At 37.6% G+C, this 24,430-nt stretch overlaps 1 protein-coding gene across 6 annotated transcripts in view; it reads left to right on the top strand.

Annotated features, from left to right (window-relative positions):
• Positions 1–24,430, top strand: part of PLD1 (phospholipase D1) — a 212,905-nt gene that overhangs the window by 114,512 nt on the left and 73,963 nt on the right. For 5 of the 6 annotated variants that reach the window (XM_036850657.1, XM_036850658.1, XM_036850656.1 and 2 more), the window contains exons 10-16: positions 833–982; positions 1,693–1,776; positions 11,395–11,476; positions 18,175–18,285; positions 20,184–20,384; positions 21,427–21,640; positions 22,236–22,349. In XM_036850657.1, the coding sequence (XP_036706552.1) occupies positions 833–982; positions 1,693–1,776; positions 11,395–11,476; positions 18,175–18,285; positions 20,184–20,384; positions 21,427–21,640; positions 22,236–22,349 (956 nt within the window). The remainder of the gene's footprint in view (positions 1–832; positions 983–1,692; positions 1,777–11,394; positions 11,477–18,174; positions 18,286–20,183; positions 20,385–21,426; positions 21,641–22,235; positions 22,350–24,430) is intronic. The other variant, XM_036850660.1, reaches the window with a different exon arrangement.

Below are 24,430 nucleotides of genomic sequence, written 5' to 3'. Positions count from 1 at the left end.
TCAGCACTTATACATCTGTAACCACTTAGGATAGTTTAGTCGTTGGCAGTAGAAAAATCCAGGCAATCTGGGTTACATCAGAAGTCATTAATAAGCCACGTTAACCACGGCTGATCCCAAGCTTCCAACTCTGTCACTGAGATGCGTTTTCCTGGCCTTTCTCAGCTCTGTGTCCTGGGATCTGCTCCATCCTCAGGCTGGTCCCCTGGTGGTAGCAAGATGGCTGCAGCTTACACTCAAACCAAGTTCAGTGGAAGGGAAAGAGTCTCCTCCTGGCATTTCTGAGCAAGTCCTTGCATTTATTCTCACTTGTTGGGTGGGATTGGCTAATGTCCTCATCCCTGAACCAATCTTTGAGATCAGGGGCTGGAAGGTGCCATTTTGTTGGCTTTGGTGGACGCAGAGTAGGGAAGGGAGGCTGAGGGAATGGACACCAGGCAGTCCCAAGGGAAATGTGTCCTCTACAGGAGCCAACAACTCTCTAACACTTAAATGTAGGACCTCACCTTACGTCTCTTCCGTTGTCCTCCTCACAGTCTAGCACAGCGAGCTCAAGGCCTGTAATAAGTGCCTTTACACAAGCTTGCATGAGTGAATGAGGGAATAAGTAACCTGAAGGTTTGTTTTCGCTACGTTGAATATAGTTTTAAATCCTGCCAAAGATGTTTAAAAATCTGCTTTTTTGATACAGGTAAGGTGCTCTTTGCCTAAAATTTTCAACTTATGTTTGCTGCGGTGACAAAACAAAATGGGACATGTTTAATTCTTAAATTGTTTAAAGAGACAGAACACAGAGTGACCATTCTTTTCCACATTTTGCTTTTCTTTGAAGGACACTGATTTTAAAATGCAACAGCTATAGACATGCTCGGTGGTGGGGAGGGGCTATAGAAGAATTCATCCATAAACATGGCCCCAACTTTCTCAAAGATCATCGATTTGGGTCTTATGCTGCTATCCAAGAGAACACTTTAGCTAAATGGTAAGATCTTTTTGCTCTAAGACAATCACAGTAGTCATAGCATTTAATATTGTAGTGGTCTAAATTCACCTGGAATCCATTTTTGAAGCTGTGAAAAGATATTATGCATTATACTTAACAAGGGCCTTTCTTTATAGGACTACCTGAGCAGCACTTAGTTTTCCACTTTTTGTTTTTATGATTTTTTACAGAGAGCTTTAGATAGCTAGCTTTAGATTTTGAAGTTTGATTTTAAAAGTTAACTTCATACATTTTCTTAATGATGCAAATGGAAAGTTTATTTAAGTCATTAGCCATAATTTAAGAAAGAGAATTTACTTGCCAGGTATTTCTTTTAAATGAAATCCTGCTTAGCATGCTTTTCTACCCATGGATTAGAAACTGGTCTGCTTTCAGTCTCAGAAGAACAACCGTGTGTGAGTTCAACAGGATGGGAGAATTCATCTGACCCCATACGATGATGAGACCAATCAATTTGTTATTCTCTCAGCAGAAAAGAATCAGGTTGCCTACTTCTGTCTATTTACTGTACTTCCTACATAGCAGACAGAAGGTGTTGTTTTCAATCCTTGTTTCCAGTTATACAAAGTAAACTGGTGGTTTTGTAGAAACTCTAGGCAGTGGCTTCCATCTTCTCTTTTGTCATACGATAGATTCCTTTTTTTTTTTTTTTTTTGTTAAAAAAATGAAACAGAAAACTTGTCTTTCAGGTATGTTAATGCCAAAGGATATTTTGAAGATGTGGCGAATGCAATGGAAGAGGCAAAAGAAGAGATTTTTATCACAGATTGGTGGTTAGTATTTGTCCCTGGGGAGTTTGTTTGGCGGTCTCTATGTTTAGGAATATAGAACAGTGTTGTGCTGTTATAGAATTGTACATTAGGAAAGACAGCAGTACTCACAGATGGTTTGGCCAAAGTCTCAACTAATTAATTGTAGTAGCCTCCACTAAAAGATCTTTTCAAAAAACCTGGCACCCATATATATTCTTAAAATATTTAGTTTGAACAGTTTTGTTTTTGTCTTTCCATTTGGAAGCAGATAACCAATATTCATTTTAGTAAAGATTATTTTACAATGCAAATATAGGTGTAGAGGTAATGGAAAATAATCTTCCCTGGGTATCTTTCCTCATCTTGCTGTGTCTGTCATGAGGTCCAATGAATATGCTTCCTCTGAATTGTCCCTTTGAAATTAGAATATTCCCATTTGCCTATTCTATTAAAATATGCATTGTAATGGTTAGCTTTTTTGGAGATGCATCAGGTTTCAACTTTCTAATCCCCTTTAAAATCATCCGTGAGAGTTATTATGTTTATTAAAGCCACTAAAAGTCTTGTACCTAAAACTCATTTAGCTCTTGGGAAATTTTCCTCCTGGAGTGGGTGCAGGCTTTGTAGTCTGACTTTAGTTCCAATTATCCATATGCCTGGATAGTTAAAACCCATTGCAGATGCTAACATTTGCTACGATGGAAATGAAAATGTCTTAAATATGTTTTCCTTCTGAGAACTTAGTTGCTTGAAATGCCCCCTGTTTTTCCCTATCCTGTTTCCTTCCAAATGCTCTCTTGTACTGAACTATGAAAATATCGTCATAATTCATTTCCTCCTAATTCTAGGTTTTGCAGGGAGGGGAGAGTAATTAGGAATGTGAACGCATCTTCTTCTACTATTTTGCCTCAGTGATGAGGAAATCTATAATTCTAGGGCATGCTTTCCCAATTGGCACTATTGACCTTTGGGGCCAGATAATTCTTTATTATGGGGGTGTTGTTCTGTTTGTTGTGGGATGTTTAGAAGCATCAGTATCCCTGGCTTTTATCCACTAGATGCCAGTAGCAAGCTCCCAGTTGTGATAACCAAAATGTCTTCAGCTGTCATCACATGTCCCCTGGCAGGGCACAGTCCCTCTTGGTTGAGAACGATTGATCTAGAGTCAATAGATAGGGTGTGTGATAGTCAGCATGTCTGAGAACCTGTTTATTCTCATGTTTATGGAGGACCTTAATCTTGGCCTTTATATTCTTGCCAAATTTTGTCTCTTCAGTCAGTTACCAGGAATAAAAGAAAGTTTCATACTTAGAAGCTATCTCTTTGGTTGAATACTTTCTAAACACTTACGAGAGTAGATTCAAGCTTAATGTAGTAGGTATGTTCCTTTAAAAAGTATTTCTGAAAGTTTGACAGGGACATGAAAGAGACTGAAAATAGCATTTCCACTGAGCCCATATTTTCATGTTTTACACAAGCAAATAGTATATATTTTGAAGGTTCTGAACACTAAAATATAGACTCATTTAAACATCTAAAGAGATGGAACCTTGAATGTTTTTTTTTCTACTGTCAGCAAGAAAATAAATCAGGAGGTTATTGCTTTTTCGTGACTGCACTAGGATAACATCTTATTACAACACTCTCTTTGAAATAAAACCTTTTCAGGAACTTCCCTCATAACAAGGAAGAAAATACTTGTTGTGCAAGTATGTTGCAAAAGAGAGCATTCAGAAACTTTATCAAACCCTGATATATCTGGGTCTGAGAGAGTGAAAAGCATAGTGAGAAGGTGCACATGACTTTTAGAAGTTTCCAGTCTAATTCAAGAGACATCATATACATGGGTGAAAACTGTGTTAATCTGTTTCTAAAACAATTAGTATGCAACCAAAGGCAGATTTAGTGAAATGAGAAGCAACCTGGGACCTAGAAGCTCTTAGTTTCTTTATTTGTTAATTCATTTAACCGTCCATCTTTTCATTTGTTAATTTATTCACTCATTCATTCCAGAGCTATTTAGTGAGCAGCCTCTATGACGGGTACTGAAGGAGGCCACATGTACAGAAAGATGAAAGAGAAGCAGACCCTACCCTGGAACAATAGAGAGTCAGGAAGTCATGTGTAGAACAATGGATTAGGGCAGTGACTGAGCCTGCAGGAGCTGTGGAAGCTTCAACGGACAGAATGCTGGCCTGAGTCCTGGGTGATGGAGCTGTTCAGTTGAAGACAGTGAGTGTTTTTGACAGAGGGATAACCAGGACCAAGGCATAGAGGGGTGAGAGGGCACAGCAATTTTGGAGGAAGGTAGAGGTCGTAAACAGCTTAAGCATAGCATTCTTTGGGATGGTGGGTGGAGATAGCATTCAAAAGACGGGTTAGGGCCAAATTGTGAAGGGCCCTTCATGAGCTGCTGAAGAGTTTGCATCCTTTGAACACTGGAGTCCTTTGAACTCCAGTGCAGTCCCTTGAACACTGGGAATCAGTGAACATTTTTAAGCATGGGAATTTTAATCAAATTTGTTTTCTAAAAGGGACCATTTTGGTTATAGTGTAGAAGATGAATTGAACAGTGGTTATAGAGACCATCTAGCGAGTTATTGCTGTGGTCCAGGAGAGGAATGGTGAGAGTCTCTGCTCAGACCACCTTAGGGGCCTTACTATTACTAACTCGGGACAAGTCATATTCACCTTTATAAGGGGTCATTTCTAAGGCATAGTTGAGTAACATTAAGTAGCTACTATTTGTTGAATTCTTACTAAACACCAGGGACTGTGTTATAGATGAGAAAAGTGAGGCTCAGTGGGGCCGATTAGGAAACTGCCCGTAGCCACACGGTCTGTACGTGCTGGTGCTGGCTTGGATCCAGTGTGTCTGCTCTAGTGCCCACATGTCACGGAGCTGCCTCTCCCAGGAGCCGACTGCACCGCATGGTGTGCGAGATCCCTTTTAGCTCTGACATTTTTTAAGTGCAGATTGGATTTTTTTAAGGTGCTGGATAAAGTAATAATCAGATTTGGGTAGATCTAGTCAGAAGAAATTTTCTGAAGAGGTAAATTCTAAGGTAGGCTGTCAGGTTAGAAGAGAGAATGATTCGTTAAACAGCCCAGACTATCTGAAAATTAAGGTGAAGAGTAAATCCTAGCTAGAAGTTGAAGGTATCAAAAGAGGTAGTTTCTGTGTAAAGATGAGTGAGCATTCCTCACTTGTTTCTCTGTATCTACCAGGAGAACATGTCTCATATGTCTTTTCTGTGCTTGGTGCTACTTCACGTCCCCCTGTGAACTACCCAGTGTTCCCTGGAGCGAGTCCTAGAATGAGGCTGGGTGCCAAGATGTGGCTTCCAGTCCGTTGCTTTAACTTAGGACGGATGTACAAAGCGTGGCGTAGATCAGCTTTCCTCTGGATGATGGTGACTCTCATTCCCACTGGTCAGCAGGGATGTTTGGAGCACGTGTGTTGAGTCTTTGCCTAGATTGGTTCTCTGCCTGGCCTGTCGGTGGTGAGGGTGCAGGTGGGGTCTGCCACAGTGTCTGTACTGAGTCCGTGCATTAAACAGGCCAGAGACAGACTGGATTAGTAAAACTGGAGAAAAAGAAGAAAAACAATAAACAAAGATATTTAAAGGGGGAGTTTATCAGAGGAAGGGGAACAGAAACAAGGTCTCCTTTGGGCTGGAGACAAAGGCTATAAAGTGAAAAACAGACTCAACATTTCATTTGGACTGGCTCACAAGCTAAGACTATTCTAAGTAGGAGACACATTTAAGTTGATTTTAATGTTATGTTTTTCAAAAGGTGGGTTGCGACTCTTTAGTAATTATTTATTAAAAGAACTGGGCTTCCCTGGTGGCACAGTGGTTAAGAATCCTCCTGCCAATGCAGGGGACACGGGTTCAAGCCCTGGTCCGGGAAGATCCCACATGCCGTGGAGCAACTAAGCCCGTGCGCCACAACTACCGAGCCTGCGCTCTAGAGCCTGTGCTCCGCAACAAGAGAAACCACCGCAATGAGAAGTCCACGCAGCGCAACAAAGAGTAGCCCCCGCTCGCTGCAACTAGAGAAAGGCCATGCTCAGCAACGAAGATCCAACGCAGCCAAAAATAATAAATAAATAAAAGAAATTTATTAAAAAAAAAGAATTTAGTGGGTTATGTTCAGAATTTTATTTAAATAATGAAATAGGATAAGAAAAGGAAGGAAATAAGAGAAAGGCAAGTTGCAACTTAAGTGGCAGTAAGGGTTATTAGTTTGTGAAATTTTTATTTCAGTAGTCAGTAGAAGACTGATTGATAGGAAGGTAGATAGATAGATAGATGAAAATATTGGGGTGGATTCATAATGTATTCCTGTGGATTATGACCCAAAAAGTTCAAAAGCCTCTGACTTTCAACAGGGTTGGCAAACTTTTTCTGTAAAGGGCCAGATAGTAAATATTTTAGGCTTTTCAAGTCACATACATACAGTCTCTGATGTATATTCTTCTTTGTGTGTGTGTGTGTGTTTAATAACCCTTTAAAAATGTAACAGCCATTCTTAGCTCATGGGCCATACTAAAACAGGCGATGGACCAGATTTGGCTCATGGAGCACAGTTTGCTAACCCTTGTCTTAGAAAGTAGATTCAAGTTACTGTATTATATCAATACTAGGAGTTAAGTATATGGTTAACATGAGAAACTGTCAATCTGTTTTCCAAAGTGCTTGTACTAGCAATGTATGAGAGTTTCATCCCTCCTCATCATTGCAAGCACTTGGTACTGTTAGTCTTTTTTAATGTTAGCCATTCCAAAGGGTATGTAGTAGTCTCTCACTGTGTTTTTAATTTGCATTAACAATGTCTTTTCATGTTAAGCATATTTTCCTGTGACTTTTGGACATTTGTTTAGCTTTTTTGGAAACATATTCAAATCTTACTTTTCTTCTTTTTTTGTTGGATTGTTTTCTTATTACTAAACTGTAGAAGAACTTTATACAGTCTAGCTACAATTTGCTCCACTTCATTCTGGCCTCCATGTTTTCTGATGAGAAATTCGTGGTCATTTTGAATCATTGTTCCCCTCTTAAATAATGCATTGTTTTTCTTCTGAGTGCTTTCAACATTTTCTTCCTGTTTTTCGTTTTCAGCAGTTTGATTATGGTATTTGAATTTATCCTGTTTGGAGTTCACTGAGCTTCTTGAATCTGTAGGTTTATATCATTCATCATATTTGAGAAATTTTCAGCCATTTTTTCTTCAAACTTTTTTCCTGCATTTCCCTCTTTCTCCTCTTTTGCTGAGTCTCTGATGACACAAATTGTGTCTTTTAGTATTGTCCCACAAGTCTCTGAGGCTCTGTTAATTTTTTTCAATCTTTTCTTTGTTATTCAAATTGGATAATTTCTCTTTATCTGTCTTTAAGTTCACTGATTCTTTCCAACATTTATGTCATTTTGGCATTGGCATTTGTTGAATGTCTTTCCTGCAAATGGAGATTTTTCTGATTTTTTGTATGCTAAGTAATTTTTTACTGTATTCTGGAAGTTTTGAATATTATGACTCTGGGTCTTGTTTAAATCTTATAGAGAACGTTGATATTTCTGTTTTAGCAGGAAACTGGCCCATTTGGGTTCATGCAGAATGTTCCAACCAGTCTTCTATCTGTGTGTTCTTAATGTCAGTTTTGTTTTCAAAGCCTTTGCAGTGCTGTTTAGATCTGCCCCCCCATGTGCTCCACCTAGTGGCCAATTTGGTCAGTGGTCTATTTCTTATTTCAGTTTTCAAATTCTTTGGCATAATATTAGGACCAAACCCATGCATGGGCAGCTTAGGAGTGAGCTAGAAATTCATAAACAACTTTATAGCATTGCTTTTCTGAGCTCCTCTCTCTCCATGGTATACCCACTCCTTATGGGTTGCCTGTGGCTTCCCTTTTTAGTCCTCTTGCTAGAAAGAGGCTTTATTTACCCTACTCTGCCACACACTTTCTTCAATGACACTTTGTGTCCAGAGCCAAGCAATGGATATTTATATTTTCCTCTTGGAACCACAGCTCTTCCATTGGAGAGGAAAGTTCCATTTCCTCATTTTTGATGCCTGTGGCCCCCTCCCTGCTACCCCTATCACTGTCAGGAAATCCCACTCTTCCTCCTCAAGCCTGAACTAGAGGACTTCTGAGGCTCTCTCTACCAGTGCCAATGCCCATTTCCAGGTTCTCCCTCCCAACTGAGAAATCACAGGGAAAAGAATGGTAAAATCACCACTGGTTAGACAGTATGTCAAATTTTTTCTTCTTTCTCAGTATTGAGTCTTCCAATTCATAAACACTGTATATCTCTCCATTTTTTTAGATCTTATTTAAATTTTCTCATCAGTGTTTTGTACTTTCCATATACAGGTCTTGCACTTATCACTAAGTAACTCGTGTTTTTTTATGTTATTGTAAATGGTATTTTTAAAAATTCATGTTCCAATTGTTTACTGCCAGCATATGGAAATGCAATTGATTTTTTTATATTGATCTTATTTACTGCAGTCTTGCTTAGTTCACTTACTAGTGTGAATAGCTTTTTTGTAGATGCCCTAGGATTTTTCCCATAGATGATCTTGTGATGTGTGAATAATGACAGTTTTCCTTTTTCCTTAATAATCTGTATGCCTTGTATTTCTTTTTTTCTTTTTCTTTCTTTTTTTTCCTTATTGCATTGGCTAGCATCATCAGTAAAATGTTGAATAGAAGTGATGAGAACGGACATCTTTCTTGTTCTCAGTCTTAGAAGAAAAGCTTTCAATCTTTTATTATATGCTTTAGGTAGATTTTTTTTAATAGGTGCCTTTTATTACTTTGAGGAAATTCCTTCCTATTTATAATGTATTGAGAGTTTTTATTCTGAATGGGTATTGAATTTTGTCAAGACTTTTTTCTGCGTGTATTGAAATGACCATTTTTTTCTTTTTTTCTGTTAATGTGCTGAATTGCATTGATTGATTTTCAACTTTTAAACCAACCTTGCATTCTTAGAAATAACCCCACTTTGTCATGATCTGTTATCCTTTTTATAAGTTGTGATGTTTTGGTAAAGATTTTTACCTCTTTGATCGTAAGGAATATTGTACTTAATTTTTTTCTTTTCTTGGATTGTCTTTGTTTGGTTTTGGTATTAGGATAATGCTAGCCTCATTGTATGAGGTGGTATTTCCCCTGCCTTTGTTTCCTGAAAGAGTTTGGGTAGGATTGATATTATTTCTTCCCACTTAAATAAGAAATCTAAAATAGTCAAACTCCTTTTTTCTGTTTTAATCTAGCTAGTTTGTCAATTTTATTAATCTTTTCAAAGAGCTAGATTTTGGTTCATTGAGTTTTGTCTACTGTTCTGTTTTGTATTGCATTGAGTTCCATTCTTGTCTATTATTCCCATCCTTCTTCTTACTTTTTCTTTTTTTTTTTTTAAATCTTTATTGAATTTGTTACAATACTGCTTCTGTTTCGGTTTTTGGGCTGCAAGGCATGTGGGATCTTAGCTCCCCAACCAGGGATCGAACCCGCACCCCCTGTATTGGAAGGCGAAGTCTTAACCACTGGACTGCCAGGGAAGTCCCTTCTTACTTTTTCTTAATTTATTCTTTTTTTCTGTCTTCTTAAGATGGAAGCTCTGATCATCGATTTTAAGCTTTTTTTCTCATACAAGCATTTACAGCTATAAAATCTTCTAAAAGGAGCATTTACTTAGAAGCACATTTCAACATCTCTGAAGTCGTAATACATCATACACTCAATAACATCTTACAGTTATAGCTGTCATTATTTTTTGTTTCTTAGTGATACACACAGTAATGATGCATCTTACAGTCATTGGTGTCCTAAACTCAATGAAATGTATTACACAATTCTTTTGAATTTTGCTTAGCTAATAATTACTTAGTAAAGATGTTGACATAATGATGCTTGTGGGTCATAGCTATTCTCTCCTTGCCTTTGTTTATAGCATGACTGTCAGTTTTTATAGCATGTCTATTTTTATCTTTTCATGTGTTATCCTCAAAATCCAGGTCTCCTTGAGAGCCTGCTTAAGATCCTCCAAAGCATCTAATAGAATACACTGCATACAGGGTACACAATGCTTTTAGATTTAAAAAAAAAAGATGATAAAGACTTAATTGCAGAGTATAGACCTGAAAATGGCCCCAAAACTGAAGCCCTCCGAGCCCATAGTTAATGTGTACATCAAAAATTGCAAGTGTATATATGTTGTTGGGTGTGTCCTACTTTCAGTGAACTAGCAGTGCCCAATGACACACTTTTCTATTTAAAACAGATCTGTTTTTAATTCATCTTAGATCTTTTCCTATCAGTTGCTGCATTTTTTTGTTTGTTTGAGTTGTGTCCTATTCTAAACGAAATATGTTAATATTTATACTGTACACACCCTTCTATTTGTCTGTTTTCTTATTTATCTTACCCAATATGAGTTTCTTTAGATACTTTTTTTCTCTGGGTTTTTATTTTCTTTAACTGAATGAAACAGAGTGTAAAATCATTTCTTTTAATCTCTTTAGCTCCTTAAAACCCTGTTGTTTTCACATGCTTAGAAGACTCCCTGGCTAAGCCAGTATTCCACCCTAGTATTCTGTAAGGCTTTGATCCTTACACAGTCTACCCGAGTCCTCCAGGTCTAGCATTTCAGTGGATGAAATTTTCTTTATTGTTTTTTTTGTTTGTTTGTTCTTCCCATTATAGAGGAGGTACACTACTTACCAGTTTAACTCAGGCAATAATTTTGAACACACCCCCAAGAGAAAGAGTGACTCCTGTACTGTGCTGCTTGTGGCACTACTAAGGAGAAGAACCCAGGGGTCCATTCTCACACTGGGAAAAGTTCATCTATCAGCAAACCTGCCTTCTTCCCTGATCAGAAAGCCCCAGGTTCCCATGGACACTGCTTGGTATAGGAAGTCAGTGTTCATGTTTACCTATTAGAACACTTTTGGCCTAGGTTGCTAGAATTCTCAACTAAAGGTGGCTTACACAATGAGGATTTGTCTCATTGAATGAGAAATCTAAAATTAGGCAGTACTAAAGTTGGTGAAGTAATCCAGTGATTTCAGGGTTCTGGCTTTGCCCTTAAATTTCCATTTGGCTGCACCTGTCTAAGCATCACACCCCCATACAACATCCATCCTAGAGCCGCTTTTCCTGGGGGTTTTTTTGTGTGTGTGCGTGTGTCTCTTCCTCTTATCAGAGAAAGAACTTTTCCATTAACCCCTTGTGTACCTCCTCATATATCTCATTGTACAGGATTGTGTTATTTTGTGCTGGAGCTGCACAGGAGTCTGGGAAAGCAATTATTTAGAATATTCACATTCAGTCATGGGAGGTGGGGTCTGACAGCAAGGAAGCAGAAGGTGGACAGTCAATAGTATCTGCAAGTGTGTCTATGTATGATGTGTGAGGAAGATAGAGAAATTGAAATTGACATTTTTGGGGTAAAGGCTGCTGTTCCCATATGAAGTTGTACGTGGACTCATAGTGGAACTTTGGATGACCTGCCACAGTGGAGGATGGTGATGGCATTTGAGCTAAAATTGCCTCTGCTTCCTATGACACAATCAGAACTTTATATTTTGTTTTAGTTTCTTGAAATCTTGGTTTCATGATTTCAGGTTGAGTCCAGAAATCTTCCTGAAACGTCCAGTGGTTGAAGGAAATCGTTGGAGGTTGGACTGCATTCTTAAGCGAAAAGCAGTATGTACTTTCCTAACAAATGCTGATGTAATTTTTTAAAAGTTTATTGCCTCTGAAATGCCTTTTTTTCCCCAAAGCCCTTCATATACACTTATAACTTTTTTCTTTAGAGCTTGACAAAAAGTAGAATACTTACTGTTTTCAAGTTCATTTGGTTCTGATTTTTTTCCCATTACTTTTGAATCATAAATATTTTTACCTAATTCACAGCGTGGATTATATTACCAACTCTAATTTTTTGTTTTTTAATCAGTTGTAGGCAGCTGATTTGTTAGGCAAAACATTGTAATAAAATTTCATCATTGAGTAATAAATGATGAAATGAAACGTAGAATTTTATTTATTTATTTTTCATTATTTTGTCATTTGAGCAAAATTCAGAGTCATCTGAGAATGATTTCAGTCAGATGGGGTCAAGCTGATGTTGAAGCATGTCAAATGGAAGGACATAAAGAATTGGTGGTTCCAGTTTTGGGACAGTTTATGGTAATAGTGTGAAATAGTGTGACCCTGTAGATCCTGGGTGAGCATTGAGTGTGCTTTTTTTGTTATAAATAGTAAACAACTGAAGCAGTATAGGCTCACCAATGACTACTTTACATTCATATTGCTAATGAAATTTTTTATGTGGTTGGTCCTCAACCGAGTTAAATTAAGTTGAATTAGAATAGTTGAATTAAGTTCAATTTATTATTAATCATGTCCAAATTAGGGAGTGCTAGTAGCCTTTTTACTATTATTTGAAACTGTCTTAATTTTTAGAATTCTGTCATTAAACATTCTAGCAGATTTGTAGGTCCTAAGTAATTGGGGTTAGTATCAATATTTTCTATTTCTCACAGCCATCACTTATTTCGTTTTTTCCATCCTCTACATTCCACTACCCCTTTCCCACTCACCTTTCCTCCTTCTTTCAATGTCTTTTCCCCATGCCTTTAGTTTAGGATATCTGGGGATAGTATAGGCAGACCTCACTGTTGATATTAAAGGCAAAAGAAGTTGATTGTCTTTATTTCAGACACATGTTCTGCCAAACAGCATCATTTTCAAGGCTAGTCTAATCTGTTGTCTCAACAGACTTCCATTCACAAAATTGGAAATTCTGGTCTTGAAAAGCATTATTTGCATATTCATTAGATAACCCATCATACATTTACTGTGTCTTCTCTGAGCCTGGTACTACACTAATTACTAAGGATGCCATGTGTGTGAATAGTATTCCATCCCCACCCGTGGAGGGCTTGCTGAAGGATTCATATCCTGGGCTTAGTCCTAGCCTTACCAAACATCTTTCTACATATTGAATGGGCTATAACTTTCTCCATGTTTCTCTCCGTGAAATGGCAGCTTTCCCATTTCTCCTCTAAAAGTAAACTCCAGAAACTCCATTCTAATAAGTTTTTCCAGCCTTGCCTAGCGATCATCAATCATAACAGAAAATCCTCTCCTCATAGTACTTATCCGATACTTTACTCTTTTAGGTTTCAATTAACATGTTTTTGTTGAATGCCTCTTACGTGCAGGGCACTTGGCTAATCACATGGGAATGTACAAAAATAAAAGACTTGATTCTTGACCTGAAGGAGCTTAAAAATCTACACAAGAGTCAGCTGGGTACAGAGACAGTGGCAAGATTCAAAGCAGGAGGGAGAGCATTGGGTAGGTCTGATGTGGAAGCCCCTCACAACCTGAGGAATTTAGGGCATTTGGTATGAACCAGAAATTTTAAAAGAAGAGCTTTCTAGGTATAGGAAGTGTGATGAGGAAACATGCTGGATGCAGGAATTCATAAGGCCTTGTCAGTCACAGCAAGGTGACAAAGTTGATGACACCTGAGTGTTAGCATAGGTAGGATGGGGGATCAAGCTGGAAAGGCAGTAGGGATGTGGAGGCTTTGTGAGTCAAGCCAGTGGTTTGCACTTTACGGACGACAGTGGGGAGCCACTGTGGGGGGGTATGATGGAAGAAGGGTGATCTGATGAAAATGGTGTGTTGGGACGGTGAATCTGGTAGTAGGAGGAAGTGGGAAGAACCCAGAGTCAGAGAGCTACATTTTAGATCACGTGCGTGTGAGGTGCCTACAGGACATCTAAGTACACTCCAGAAAGCTAGTTGCCAGATCAGGGCTCAGGAGGCAGGTCCTGCAAACCTGGTCATCCACTTCATGGTAGCTGGCGTGTGTTTGTTTATTCCCCTCAGCATATCTGTCCAGGTCCCTTTTCTGTCACTATCATGGCTTCTCTTTGCTTTTACGGCCCATGAATCCTGTGAGGTACCAGGTGAATACCATGACCAGGTAAATAGTGCTGCCCGATAACCGTGCTTTGTTTGTTTCAATTTCATCTGCTTTTTGAAACTTGTAATTTTTAAATTGCCTGAAATGGTTTTTTTAATTTCCTAAGGAAATAGTAATACGATTAAATATTAATTTCTCAGTGGTACATTTAAGAGAATTGCTCTTCCTTAATCCAGTTACACAATATTATTAAATTTTAACATTCAGATCATTCCAAATTGACATTTCATACACCCATAAACACTGCTTCACATAAATAATTTAGTTTCTGAAAGCCACTAGCTTCACAAAGTACTGGGTTTAAAATAGCATTTCTTCTTGCATTAATGGGTCCCAGAGGTCCGCAAGGTTGATTGAAATGAATTATTTTTTTCTTCTATCTGATTGTGCAGATCTTTGGGGAGAAATATAGTGTCTCTGCCTTATAGCCAACATATAGGCAAACATTTCTTTTAATGGATGTTTCTTAGGGGGAAAATACAATATTTTGTTTCTCTGGTAATAGCCAAGTTGATATTTTCCTGTTTCTCTGGCCTTCTGATATGCAATGTCATCATTTAAAATAGTGTAAGCCAATGTTGAGAGGCAGACTGCTTTAACTCAAAGCAGCATCCCAGGGTTTTCACAGTTCTGCATTTATTGCACTAAGAGGTGAGATAAGTTGCATCATAGTTATCGTAACTGCATCCCTGTATCCAATTTGTATATTTTAACCTTAGAAATATGTGGTATTTCTGATGAGACTTGCACCAAAAGATTCTTCAAGTGCAGCCACCTAGAGACTTAACAGAACCTAGGTTCTCAGGGAGGATTTTGTCGTCAGGTTAATTTCTTTCTGTCCTGGGCCACAAGGCACATTCTAGAGTTGCAGTCAGTGACCAACAGGAGGGAAAGATGTCCAGGTTTGTCAAACGAGATGAATAATCACATCACTGCAGAGAAAAATCAAAGGGAATCTTACCAAAACGGTGGGCTAGAGGGGCATGGCAGGGAAGGAGGGAAGGGATCTTCAACCTTAAGGACTGTGCTTTGAACAAAACTGGCTTTAAAAAAAGGCACATGAGCATATGTGCTCTTACATCCCAGTGCTGCTTGCATTTAAACGGTGAGGATACGATTTTGTTTTTATCCTTTACTTTGCATGTTCCTAAAATATCGCACACCTCCTCCACCTCCCATCCCCCCCCTCCACCGGGGAAGCTCTTGACAAGTGATGATCCTGGAGATGTGTTAGCTAAGCTATCTTTAGGCAATGGACAAACTTAGCTACATTTAGAAAATATTTTGACCACAGTGCTTGAACAATCAGAGAAAAAGCTGGCTCAGAAGCAAAGTCTCTTGATTTCAACTATAAAAGATGTTTATTTTTCACTTTCTTCACATGCATTTGTATGTGTAAAGCACCTAAAAATTCCTACTGTTAATAGTATTATGTCTGCTCTACTTGCTTAAAAACTAATCAGAAAAGAGGATAGAACTTTTATCTTTTTAAATTCAGGTGTCATAAAGTTTATTCTGTGGAATCCTTGGGTTAGTTGACTTCAGCAGAGATAAGAAACATGGCATAGAAATGTAAGAAGCACAGTCAAGTCCAGGCTATTTGTTTTCCTACTTCCCCTATTAATACTTTTCTTCTGAGCAAAAAGTAATTTCCCCTGGGATCACTAAAAGGCATTGGTAAAACATTGGATACTTCAAAAGTGTATTTTTGAAATTACAGAATTAACATCAGTCCTTTTTTTTCTAATTTGGCTTTCATTTTGCACAAATATTTCCCATATTTTGTATAAGTCTGCACTATTATGGCCCAACAAATGCCTTCATTCCCAAGGGACGTATTTTGCTTTGCCCTTTATAGTTTAGAGTTTATGGCAGTGTTGTAATGCCTTGACCAAAAGAAGAGGAATTTATTGCTTTATTATCAGAGGAATCTTGTCACTAATTAACTGTTTATTGTGGACATGGACATAAGTAAATAATTGTAAACCAGACTACATAAAAATGAACTTTTTATATTTAATTACTTCCTTATTAGTCATTTCTATTTAAGCTAAAATGACTTAAAAGTCTCTATCCTATTTCCTACAGAGTTATTTATTTCAATGTGAAAAGACACAGTATAGAAGAAAATGTCAGGTATTAATAGATGGAGGATAATGCTATAATCCATTAGCATTAAAATCTCTGTTATTTAAAAAGTCCATTAGTTATGCAGATAAATGGAAAATTGTAAGATTCAGGCCAGTTCCTAATTTTCAGTTACTGTACTTCATGGGTAATAATCTCATAAGCCTAAGAAGCAGAATTTCATCCACTTAAAACAAATGAACTGTGATGAAAGATGTCAGGTGTAACGTTCTATAATTTAGGTTGAAATTGGGGGTCTTAAACTTTATATTATGTCATTCAATGGGAGGCTATTTGTTTGACTGCTATTCAGTGCTGAATCCTAAAATATTCAAATAGCAAAGTAAATCTGAATAGTAGAGGAGAAAAATAAAATAATGTTCTAGTTTTCATTTAGAGTGCTCACTGGCCAGATCATTAGAAATTAATCTGTTCATTTCCTGCCTGCACTTTCACTTCCTTATTTCTTTACTCAAGTCTGTACTGATGTACTTGATTACAACAATAGTTGCGTAATATAATAAGTAACAAGCAAGTTCCAAAAGTCAGCTGTTAACCAGAGAAATAAAATGACATATGTATTTTTAATCTTGTTTTTTTTTTCAGAGCAAGAATGGGTCTTCTCTTAGTACTCAGATTTCTTTAATGCAGCCCAGAATGTAAATCTAGTGTATCCCTTCAAAAATATGCACACTTTTCAGATATTACTAACACCAAGTAAGATAGAGTTAGTATTTTGAAGTGATGTGTTATTATAAGGATCTAGGGGCCAAAATATGCTTTTTATTGGCAGAGCAACATTGGGGAACTGTATATATGTTTGGTTTACTCCGAGATTTTACATCTTGCAGCCTAAAAATATTAACTCCTGTGTTATTTCACATTTTTATAGCATTGCAAAAATATCCAGTTCTTGTAAATTAGATGTGTTCAACCAGTAAGGCTTCTTAAATTTGTGACTCGAATGTCCATTACGAACAATACTTAATTACCATGGATTACATTTAAGCTGTAACTAAATTATTCACTCTAGTTTATTAGATATGCCTGCATCTCAAATACTCTAGAAAGGATTATGGAAAACTTCTTGCTTTAAATCTGTAGGATATTAAATGCCTAGGTGTAGCTACAGTACTCAACATGCATGTAATATGTTTCAGAATGCTTTCAGAGCTGCTGGGTACAGTAAATGCAAATTAAAATGTTGCAAACTACACAGCAACACTGAGGATGCAAACCTAAAAAGTAAAAAAGTGATATAAGAAGTGGGGGTAAATAAGATAGGGTTTCCTGGAGGAACTGTATGTTGGTGGCGGAACTGTGTAAGTGGACAGGGATGGGGGAGGACATTCAGGTGTCAGGCAATTTATCCTAAGCTAAAACCTTGTCACCGCCCAGAACTAGGAGAGAAAATACTAGTACTTTTCTATACTACCAGCTGTTGGACATTTTTTTGACGGTTAATATTAAGAATAAATATTATTTGTATAGCATATTAAAGTTTATGAGGCAATTTTGATTTAATTTGACCTTCACAATGGCCTTGTCTACTTTCTTTTAGGTCCAAGGTCTAAGGATGGATCAATGTTAATTTCTGTGCTGCTGCTAAAACTCGGGGATTTTTGAATGTTAGAGAAGCTGACTTCTGAAGAAGTCATTTCAGTGGTGAAATAGACATTAATGATTTAATTATGGGTTAAGAGTATGAACCAATACATTCACCTCTGAAGACTGAGAAATGTTTTTTCCACTGAAATAATTTTTTAATAAAGAAAAATTCTATGAAAATACCTCCAGAAACATTTAAGGCATGTTTAGCATAATTTATTGCATCAGAGTTTTAAAAACACTGTTATTTCAATTCTTTGTGGTATAATAAAAACGAGCAGAAAATCCTAATCCTGTAACATGAATCAGGTCAAAACTTTCCTCAATGTCAAGTGTTCTGAGATGTTCAAAGTTGTAAGACTATCAGATACTTTTAGTATTTAAAGTTGCAATTTCAACTTTCTGGCTATAATTAGTCAAATATTGACTGTCTCAGTATGACAAGTCATAGAATGGAAGGGAGGTAAATTGTTATTTTTTATGTTTGTGTCTTAATATACACTTATGTTTCACCTTCTTGTATTGCATTTTTCATTAAATATTTTATTATACTTGTTTATAGAAAAAATTTTTAGAAAGTACAATGCCCCGGAAATGAAGAAGAAAAGGAAAATCATAACCTACCTCCAGAAATTCTTATTGCTCCCTGTGTTTTCTCTTGTGACAGCAACAGGGGGTGCGGATCTTCATTATGCTCTACAAAGAGGTGGAACTTGCTCTTGGAATCAATAGTGAATACAGCAAGAGGACTTTGATGCATCTACACCCCAACATAAAGGTATTCAGGTCATCTTGCTTAACAATGTTTCTTCTTTATTATTCTGTAGTTTTTCAGATACATTTTACTTTGAGCAGTGGTAATCTTTAGCATTCCCTAATGTATATTTTGAATAAGTAATATTGTGAACTTCTCAGAAATAAAATAATTATGCTCTCTTATACTTCTGATCTTGATGGAGTCAGCAGAGTTCTCATTTCTGCTTCTCTTACCCTGATAATTTAGCCAAGAACATTCTTCCTAGAGTTGTTTTAAGAGCCCTGTCAAGTTTCTATACTCCTCATTAAGGTTATCCTGGAACCTCTTAAATGTGATCTCCCTGGGATGTCCCTTGAACACTGATAGCAACAAAGAGAACTCCTTTACGATTTAAAGTGCTCTCCTTAAAAGCACTTTGTATAAAGTACTAGTAAAGTGAATAAACATGGTAAGCAATTTGAAAAAAGCCTTTTGATATTTTACCAGAGACCTGAAACCTATCAGTAAATATTGTCACCCAGTCACTGAGCTACATCAAGACAATGAATTAATCTTCAGCAGGCTTGAAGTATATAATGATTATATATTTCACCTGATTAAAAAAAGATATTCCATGTAAATAATAACCAAAAGAGAGCAGGAGTGGCTCTACTAATATTGGACAAAATAGACTTTAAATCAATAAAGTTTACAATAGATAAAGAAGGACATTATATATTAATAAAAGGTTCAATGCAGCAAGAAAATGTGATAATTATAAACATTTACGTACCTAATACTGACCATCAAAATATATAAAGCAAACATTGACAGAATTGAAGGGTGAAATACAACAGTTCTATAATAATCGTTGGACACTTTAATATCACACTCTCAATAATGGATTGGTATATACGTACAATAGAATATTTTTCAGTCTTAAAAAGGAAGGAAATTCTGACATGTGTTAAAACATGGATGAACCTTGAAGACATTATTCTAAGTAAAAATAAGCCAGTCATAAAGACAGATATTGTGTGATTCCATTTACATGAGATACCTAGAGTGGTCAAATTCATAGAGACAGAAAGTAGATGGTAGTTGCCAGATTTTGTGAGGAGGAGGGAACAAGGAGTTTTTGTTTAATAGGTATAGAGTTCCAGTTTTGCAAAATAAAAAGTTCTGGTGATAGATAGTGGTGATGGTTGCACTATATGAATATGCTTAATACCACTGAACTGTACACTTAAAAAGATTAATACGGTAAATTTTATGTGTATTTTACCACCATAAAAACATGTTATTAAAAAATAAAGTTGCCTCCAAAGTTTTTGGAATGTTTCTACTTAAAGACATACAAAAATAGGTCAGTCTGGGATTATTTAGAGAGAATTCCATTTGAAACCAGGAGGTTAATAACTTCTTAAATTACCTTTAAAATCAAGAGCTGCCAAAACATCTATATCCCTATATCAATCTGATTACTAGTTCAACTTAATGACTGCCAAAATATCAATATACTTATTAAAAATTTTGTCAGAGATAGGTGTAGGCTAAAAAGTTTTAGTGTTTTTTATATAACATATAACATAACCCTTTTGGGGGAAAAGGGAATCTGCTATTCCACTGAGCTGACTTTTATTGAAATATGCAGCCAAATTTCAAGCTAAAGGGCAGCTTCCCCCATATGTGACGGGTCCAGGGTGGTCAGGGGAGTTTTGAAAAGTATCCAGGGATAAATACTGAGGATAAAATAAATAAATACTCTGCTAAATACTGAGGATAAAATTAGAAATTTGGGGATTTTCTTTGATGTATAGATAGCACATTTTAGCATTTGAATTGTAGGAAATGTTCAGGGGAGTAAACAGACCTATTTTATTATAATATGAAAGACATTTTAGAAAGCATATTACGTGTGTGGTTTTTTTTCTCTCAAGGTGATGAGGCACCCAGATCACGTGTCATCCAGTGTATATCTGTGGGCTCATCACGAGAAACTCATCATCATCGACCAGTCGATGGCCTTTGTGGGTGGGATTGACCTGGCCTATGGAAGGTGGGATGACAATGAACACAGACTCACGGACGTGGGCAGCGTGAAGCGCGTCACCGGGGGACCTTCTCTGGGTTCCCTCACAGTTAGTAAATTTCACCTTTATGGAACTGCATATAAGGGACACAGTTTGTATAAGTGTGTGTTAATAGTGTGACTGGTTGACTGATGGATTGAATGAGAGGTGGCATATCCCTGGAAGGGTAAAGAACATTGAGTCCAACACAGACCTGGTTTCAAATACCACTTAGTCAGTCTGTAACTATGCATCTCTTAATCTCAGTTTCTTCTCTTGTAAGAAGAGAAAACAGATTTGATAGAGCATGTGCTATCTCATAGTCAGTTCCTTTGCTTTCCATTTAAATTAAAGATTTAGTTCCTATTTGGGAAAAAAGTTCATAAACAAAAATGTGCGGCAAAATTGGACTTTAAGTTAAATAAGCAACCTTATTACAATTAGCTGCCAAGGTTTTTGAAATCTTCCTTCTTACAGACATACAAAAATAGGATAGGTCAGTCTGGAGTCATTTAGGGAATTCTATTTGAAAGGAGGAGGTTAATAACTTCTCAAAGTATCTTTCAAATCAAGAGCTGCCAAAATCTCTGTATGCCTATACTTGTATACTTATTATTTCAACTCAAATGGTTGCCAAAATATCAGTATGCTTATTAAAAAGTTTGATGGGCTCCATCTTATTTTACTGCTGTATATGTTGGTGACTTTTCTGGGAAAACAGAGATTTAGTGAAAAGGTAACGGGGAAAATGATTGACAGAAAAAGCATCGCTTACTTAATATTTATCAGAGGAAGAAGTTCAGTAGCTCAACAGTGAGTATAACTCACGTAATTGTATTTGAAACCAAAAGGTTAATTGGCATGAAATTTCTGGCCCAGTGAAAGAGGAACTATAATGGACTTCCTGGTATCCCTTTGGAAGTATTTAGACAGCTCACAAGAATCGCCCACTGCCCTGTGGCTGACCTCGCACATGTTATTGCGTGTCTCTTAGGGAGCCTCCATCGTGTGTAAACTTTAAACTGGAATTAAAAGGCCACAGTGCAGCTTATCTTATGCAGTTTCTTTTCTTCTCTTTCTTTCTTTTTTTTTTTTTAAATAATTTTCTCAGGCTGAAACAACAGAGTCTATGGAATCCTTAAGCCTCAAAGATAAAAACGAATCTAACAAAAATCTGCCTGTCCTGAAGACTGTTGATGATGCAGATTCAAAACTGAAAGGCATAGGAAAGCCCAGAAAGTTCTCCAAATTCAGCCTCTACAGGCAGCTGCACAGACACCACCTACGCAGCACAGACAGCATCAGCAGCCTCGACAGCGCCTCCAGTAAGTCATCGTCTGCACTGGAACTTATCTCAACTATGCTCTGTTCCTCCATAGCCAGACACCGTATACCTGTTTGCAGAACTTGTCCTTCTATAATGGAGTAAAGTGAACAATGCTGAGAAGTCATTATTATCATCCTGTTCAGTCTCATGCCGTTTCATGGCTCTGTTTGACTCATTTTAGAACAGATTTATTGTTTTATTCACATCACTAGTCATAACAACCACAATTCATGCTTCTAATGGTTGCAGAATGACTAAGCATTTCTAAAATAACGCCAAGTTATAAAGGAAAAAGAAAAGTATTAGGTGTACTTTATAAACTTTTCATATAAGAGATTTCATGTCTCTTTCTATCCAGAAATACATCCAGCTTGTATCCTGAAACATCAGATTTTCTACATCTTATAAATTTACCATTCTTTAAGATTTGTCTTAAAGCTCTACAGTTTTCTGTTGCACAGAATTTGTGACTGATTCTATAGCCTTGCCTTGTTTTTAAAATGATTGAAGCTGCTTCTGAGTTTAGAAAACTTGATATATTTATATATATATCTATATCTCTTTGTAAAGAAAGAACTCTCAACTTTCTCCAGGTGATTGTAATCACTGTAGGAGCCGTCAGAATTTAATCCATGGTTTAAAGCCCCACTTGAAACTCTTTCACTCTTCCGGTGAGTCAGAGCAGGGGCTCACTAGACCTAACGTTGGTAAGTGATGTGTGAAGCGCCACAGTCTCTGTAGGCTTCAGCTTTTGCTGCTTGAGCAGAGTGACTGTGTCTCTGGATTGGCTTTCTGTTCTCACAGTTTTCACCCCACGTATATTTTTAGAATTGATAATCTGATAAGTTTCTGTAAGAACTAGGTTCTCAAATAAATTAATCAGGGCCTAAAATATGGTGGAATGAAGAGGAATTTGGCAATGGATCAGATTTAGTGACAAGTGATCATCATAATAAATAGCAACCACAGTAAAATTGTAAGCTAGCATTTATTGTGTGCAGACTCTGCCGCTTACTGCCCCGAGCACTTGTGGGGCTTGGTAATAACAGTGCTATCTCCTTTTTACAGATGACCCAACGCAGGGTTAGAGGTGATAAGTGATGTGCCCAGAGAAGTTCTAGTTTATCAGTCTCCCAGAAGTCATGCTTCAGACTTGTGATTTAGCAGATATGCCGACAGTCATCAGGACCTTTTGGCTAAATTCTTAAGGCCACAGTTCTATGTACTATTTAGGAGATGACTGAGATAGAGCCCAGCTAGCATGGCTGGCTGTGAGTCACTTGTGGCTGTCAGGAGCTAATGACCCTGAACATTAAGCTGGACCTTGAGCAGTGGTTCCAGCATTCTGTAGTCTGGAGACCCTACAACTTTTAAACTGATTAACCGTATATAGTGAACTAAAGCTCCAATGTAACTGTTAAGTAAATTTGTTTGTCTTAAATCACATTGATATAAAATACGTAAACAACATTGATATACATTAAAATATGGAGAAGAGCATATATGGGGAGACATTTTCTTTATTTAGCATACAACTAGTCCCTGATGCCAATGTGGATTCAGCGATAGCTCACAGTAATTCCTGCGCTCCGTAGAGCGTCATAGACCTGAGACAGGGCACTGGGAAGTCCAGAGAGCCAGGTCAGGGGTGCATGCCGGGGCAGACATTAAAGATAAAAGGTTGCAAACACGTCCAGGTATTGCTTTGTAACTCCAGAGTGTGGCTTTGCTGCGTTAGGACTGACGATGAGATGGAGGAATGAAGTTGTGAAACATGAAGTCAAGGGGACTGAATGCTAGTGTTGCTGACAGCAGGATTGGGGGCAAGTGGAAAAGAAGATGCAAGCTGGGTGCAGAATACGTTAAGTAATTCAGGCTGATTGCAGGCTGCGAAGGGTGATCCCCATAGTGGTGAACTAGGGACAGCAATGTGGGTGGTTTTCAGATGTTGATGGAGATCCTCTCCCTAATAAACTGGATACACGTCCAGTGCAGTGTTTTTTATTGAGAGAGAGAGAAGAGAGAAAGTAAACAACCTAAAATCCAAGAGTAGAGGATGGAGGATGGTTGAGAACATAATGAGCAGTTCATTCCCTTGATGGAATTGCACAATCATTAAAAACTGTAAGTGGGGATACAAAAATAAATGTATACGACTCATTTGTTCTTTAAATAAGTACTTACGGAGCTCCTATGTCAATCACTGTTCTAGATACTAGGGATGGAATGAACAACACAGACAAAATTCTGTTAACTAGTAGGAGAGTAAGGATGGGAATTGTATATACAAATAGATCATCAAACACAATGTGTCAGGTGGTAAGAATTATCATGGAAAACAGTACAGCAGGGGAAGGGGGGAAGGGCAGAGGGGAGGAGTTACTATTTTATATGGGGAGGGGGTCAGAGAATGCTTTTCCAATGAAGTGAGTTTTTGAGAAAGATCAAAAGGGAGAGAAGAATCAGGATAAGATAATGTCTGTGGGGAGGGAGTCCAGCCAGGAGGAGTAGTAGCAAGTGCAGACTATGAGGCAAGAGGGGATTGGTATGTTCCAGGAGTGGCTGAAGTCGGGTGGGCTAGGGGAGAATGATAGGAGCAAAGTCGGAGAGGGTTGGGTAGATTATAGAATTTTGGTTTATACGTTGAGTGAAAAAGGAAGCCATCAGATGGTCTTGAGCAAAGGCCAGACAAGGTCTCACTTGCATTTTTACAAACGTTTTCTTCAGAGCAGACAGGGGTGGCAAGTAGTGACCAGGCAGGTACTGAATACATCTTGAGGTGGAGCTG

This window comes from Balaenoptera musculus, chromosome 4 (assembly GCF_009873245.2).
Source record: "Balaenoptera musculus isolate JJ_BM4_2016_0621 chromosome 4, mBalMus1.pri.v3, whole genome shotgun sequence".
Classification (NCBI taxonomy): Eukaryota; Metazoa; Chordata; class Mammalia; order Artiodactyla; family Balaenopteridae; genus Balaenoptera; species Balaenoptera musculus.
This window is presented reverse-complemented; position numbering and strand designations above follow the sequence as displayed.